The following is a 3,984-nucleotide window of genomic DNA, read 5'->3' on the forward strand; positions in this document are numbered from 1 at the left end:
GCCCGGCCTGGGGTGGGGAGGGGCCGAGGCGCAGGCGCCCCTGCCGGCAGCCAGGACCCCGTGTCCGCTCCCGCCCAGCTCCGAGCCTGTCCGCTTCCTTGCGTCGCGTGGCTCTTGACCAGTCCTGGCCTCCACCACCTTTCCTCCCCGTTGGCCCTGACCGCTGCCCCCACTGCCCTCAGCCCTTCTTCCTGCCACCTGCCCATTGCTCCCACCAGCTGCTTCCTCTGCGCCCCCTGCCCTGCCCAGGACCCCTCTGGGCCCTCACGCCCCCGTTCCGGCTGCCCGCCCCGCGGGTTGCCGCCGCTGCTCGGGAGCGCCCCCGTCTGGCCCCGTGAGGACGGTGGCCCAGGGCCCCTGTGAGCGCCAGCCGGAGCTAGGCAGAGACCTGCGACCAGATGAGTGCCCGCACAGGGCCCACCTACAGCGGCCAGCCGACCTGCCAGGCCCCGCACCCTGCCCCGCGGGCCTCTGGAGGAGCTGGGCGCGGGTGACCCTGGCCCGGGACGGCAGCCCACTACGCGCCCGCCTCAGCCCCGGCCGAACCGTCCACACCCAGGGCGCTCTGGGGCAGGGTGGGGGCGCTGCGGACACCCAGCCTCGGCCCCGCGTGACCTCTGCCCCGTGGCCCAGGCTCGCAGCTGCCCTGCTTCCACGGCTCCAGCACCATCCGCAACCTCAAGGAGCGGTTCCACATGAGCATGACGGAGGAGCAGCTGCAGCTGCTGGTGGAGCAGATGGTGGACGGCAGCATGCGCTCCATCACCACCAAGCTCTACGACGGCTTCCAGTACCTCACCAACGGCATCATGTGACGCCCGCCGGCCGCGCGGCCCCTCAGACGCCGACCCAGGACCCACCGACCGCCAGCCGAGGGGAACGGGAGGCGAGAGGCAAGGATCGTGTGGTAACCGTAGCTTGCCGGGGAGCGCGAGCCAGCGCGGGGCGCAGACCTGCTGGGCTCCTCGCCCCGTGGCGTCGGTGCCACCACCCGACAGACGCCAGCAGCGCCGCCCGGAGAACAGGAGCTGAGAGGGCCCTGGGCCGCGTCCCCCAGGGCCCGGAGGGCCTTTCCTCAGCCGTGCCCGCCGCAGCTCCGGACCCCAGACGGGCGGGACGTTCTTGCTGCTGGAGACGCGACCCCGTGGTCGGCCTTGGGCCATGCTGCTGCCCGACTGTCCCCTCCCAGGGACCGACCCCGGCCCAGACCTCCGTGGGCAGCTCCGGCAAAGGGTCCCGCACTCGCCACGGTTCCCCGTCACAGGCCACGAGGGCATCGGCCACGCCACGGGGAGCTCGCGCCCCGGCCCCTCCCACAGCCGGGGAAATAGCTCTCGATTTTTTAATTTGTTTGAAATAAAGTCCTTAGTTAGCCACCTGCCTCGTCTGAGCCGTGCTTTCCCGGTGACGAGGGAGCAGGCGGACGAGGAGCTAAAGGGGGCCCCAGAGCCAAGGTGGAGGCCAGCGGCTCACCCCTCTGCGCCCGGCCCCCCGGTTCTCACCCCGCCCTGTCGAGTCCACACCGTCCGAGTCGCGCAGAAAGAGCCTGAGTGGGGATCAAACCAGAGCAGTTTAATGGCCGGCTTCTCTCCCCGGCCCCGCGGTCAGTGTCTCCACTCCGAGCGCGCAGCATTCCTGAGAGCCGAGCCGCTCTTCCCCGGAACCCCCTTGACAGGACTCATCCCCACCAGCCCCCCGAAGTCTGGGGGAAAAATAAAGACAAGTGAAAGGCACTGCAGGGCGGGGGCTTGAGTGCCGGGGGGCCTGGGGTGCTCGGGCAGGGTGCGGCGGGGGGCAGAGGCGGCCAGCTGGGTCCCGCCCGTCAGCAGGCGCTGTCCTCCCGTCAGGCAGGGCGGCAGCAGGAGGGTCGTTAGTGTCGGGCTCAGAGAGGGGGTGGCAGGTCCGTTCCAGAGGCTCCAGGGCCAAACCCAAAGGGAGAACAACTGCAAAGAACTAGAATCCTCGAAAGCCGTGTCTGTGGGGCGGGGGGCGCTCGACAGAACGTGGGTCTAGGACACGCCCGCGTGGGGTGGCGGCGGCCAGGCTCGGCCGGGCCGGGGCGGGGCGGGGCCGAGTCCCCCCGCCTAGCTGTCCCCGCTGCCCCCTTGCCGGGCCCTGATGAAGGCCATGCCGTGCGTGCGGAAGTGGGTCTTGAGGTTGAGGGGGCTGTCGCAGCTCTTGCCACAAACCTTACAGGTGAGGGGGCCCCCAGAAGCGGGCAGAGGCGACTCGCCCCCCTCTGCGTCAGACCTGGCTGGCGGCGGGGTCTCCTCCTCCCCCTCCCCGAGGCCCAGGGCGCCGGCCCCACCTGCACCCCGTCTCTTCTTGTGGCTGATGAAGCGGTGCCGGCTCAGGGAGCCCGGGGAGGCGAAGCACAGGCCGCAGTCGAGGCACTGCTGGGCGCCGCCGTCCACCCGCAGCCCCACCACGAGGCTCTGCTCCGCCGAGCCGCTGCCCCGCCGGCAGCGCAGGGGCCCGGGGCCCGTCCGGGGGGACTTGGCGGGCGGCGTCGTGCTGTCCGGCTCCTCGCTGCAGGAGTCCGACGACTGGCGGCGTTTCCGACCCGGCCCCTGGAGGAGCGAAGCGAGTGGGCGCCCCGCACCATCACCCCCGGGGCCCCGGGCCCCCCACGGGCCGCTGCCTACCTGGGCCCTGGCCCCGGAGCCCTGCGTCAGCGCCACGCCCCGGCCGGGGGACTGGGCCCCGAGGGGCAGGCCGTGCCGGACCTGGACGTGCTTCTCCAGGATGAGGCGACTGCTGAAGGTGCGCTTGCCCTCTGTGCAGTACCTGGCGGGGGCGGGGCGGGGGCGGCAATGGGCACCGGGCGCAGCCCAGCGGCTGAGGCCCGCTAGGCAGGCGCGGCGGGGCCCTGCGCGTTACCTGCACGGGTAAACTCGCTTGATGCCCTCGTGGTTGACCCGGACGTGGCGCCTCAGGCTGGGGGCCGAGCAGAAGGAGCGCTCACACAGGCGACACGGGAACTTCTTCACCGACTAGGAGAGCGGGGTGCTCAGCAGGCGTCAGGGCCGCGCCCCCGCCCGCCCCTCCGGGCGCTCACCTTGCCGTGCTCCTTCTTCATGTGGGCCACGTACTCGTCCCGCTCGGGGAACCAGGAGTGGCAGAGGCCGCAGGCCCAGCCCCCGGGGCCCCCGCCCGCGCCCTTGAGGCTTTTGTTCCCCAGTTCCCGCCGCGGCCGGGGCCGCTTGGCCGGGCGCGGGGGCTCCGGGGAGCTGGGCAGCTCTTCCTCTTCTGTAGATGAAGACGACTCCTCAGTAGGGGGGGCTGCTCCTCCCCGGGAGACGGTCAGCTCCTCGGGCTCAGCCTTGGGGGTCAGCAGAGCACCGCCAGCCCCTTTCCCAGCCGTTTCCTCCCCTGCACGCCCAGACTGATGAGTGTTCTGTGGGGGAGACAGGGGGGTGGCTGCTGGGGGGCCGGGCGGGCTCTGCCAGGGGCCAGGGCCCCCCCGACCCCGCTCGCTGAGGGTGAGCCTCTGCGCCTCGACGCCTGTACCTTAAGGTGGTCCAACATGGTCCTTTTTTGGGCAAAAAGCAGAGGGCAAGACGGGCACTTGAAGACGCTGACACGCTGCGGCAGCAGGTGCTGGTCGAAGTGTGAGGAGAGCAGAGGCTTGTGGGTGAAGACCGTGTCACACATGGCGCACTTGAAGATCATCCTGCGGGGAGGACAGTGCAGGAGCGCCCGCAGGCCCGGCGGCCCCGCACCCCTGCCCCCGCCCGCCCTCTCACTTGGCCTGCTGCGCGTGGAAGCTGGGGTGCTGGGTGTAGAGGTGGGCGTGGGCGCTGGGGGCAGACTTGAAGGCCATGGGGCAGATGGGGCACTTGTGGAAAACCTCGCAGTGCGACGTCTGGATGTGGGACTTGATGGAGTTGACGCCCCCGAACACCACGGCACAGCTGGGACACCTGGGGGGGCACGGGTGAAGCGCGGCGCCCGCCCCGGGATGGGGGAGCCCCCGCGGGCCGG

The 3,984-nt window shown here is 71.6% G+C and overlaps 2 protein-coding genes across 3 annotated transcripts in view; one reads left to right on the top strand and one right to left on the bottom strand.

The window, feature by feature from the left end:
* The window catches only part of PI4KB (phosphatidylinositol 4-kinase, catalytic, beta), an 8,311-nt gene extending 6,602 nt beyond the window's left edge, over positions 1-1,709 (top strand). Inside the window, exon 9 of one of the 2 annotated variants that reach the window (XM_004689541.2) lies at positions 632-1,709. In XM_004689541.2, coding sequence (XP_004689598.1) covers positions 632-815 — 184 coding nt within the window. In that variant the 3' untranslated portion in view covers positions 816-1,709. The remainder of the gene's footprint in view (positions 1-631) is intronic. The other variant, XM_012730118.1, reaches the window with a different exon arrangement.
* Positions 1,710-1,783: 74 nt separating this feature from the next.
* ZNF687 (zinc finger protein 687) overlaps positions 1,784-3,984 on the bottom strand; it is a 7,315-nt gene continuing 5,114 nt past the window's right edge. The window contains exons 3-8 of the mRNA XM_012729997.1: positions 3,747-3,923; positions 3,511-3,673; positions 3,059-3,397; positions 2,881-2,993; positions 2,646-2,787; positions 1,784-2,570 (exon numbers count right to left, since the gene is read on the bottom strand). Of these exons, the coding sequence (XP_012585451.1) occupies positions 2,085-2,570; positions 2,646-2,787; positions 2,881-2,993; positions 3,059-3,397; positions 3,511-3,673; positions 3,747-3,923 (1,420 nt within the window). The 3' untranslated portion in view covers positions 1,784-2,084. The remainder of the gene's footprint in view (positions 2,571-2,645; positions 2,788-2,880; positions 2,994-3,058; positions 3,398-3,510; positions 3,674-3,746; positions 3,924-3,984) is intronic.

The sequence above is a fragment of the Condylura cristata genome, unplaced genomic scaffold (genome assembly GCF_000260355.1).
Source record: "Condylura cristata isolate star-nosed mole 26May11 unplaced genomic scaffold, ConCri1.0 scaffold00026, whole genome shotgun sequence".
Classification (NCBI taxonomy): Eukaryota; Metazoa; Chordata; class Mammalia; order Eulipotyphla; family Talpidae; genus Condylura; species Condylura cristata.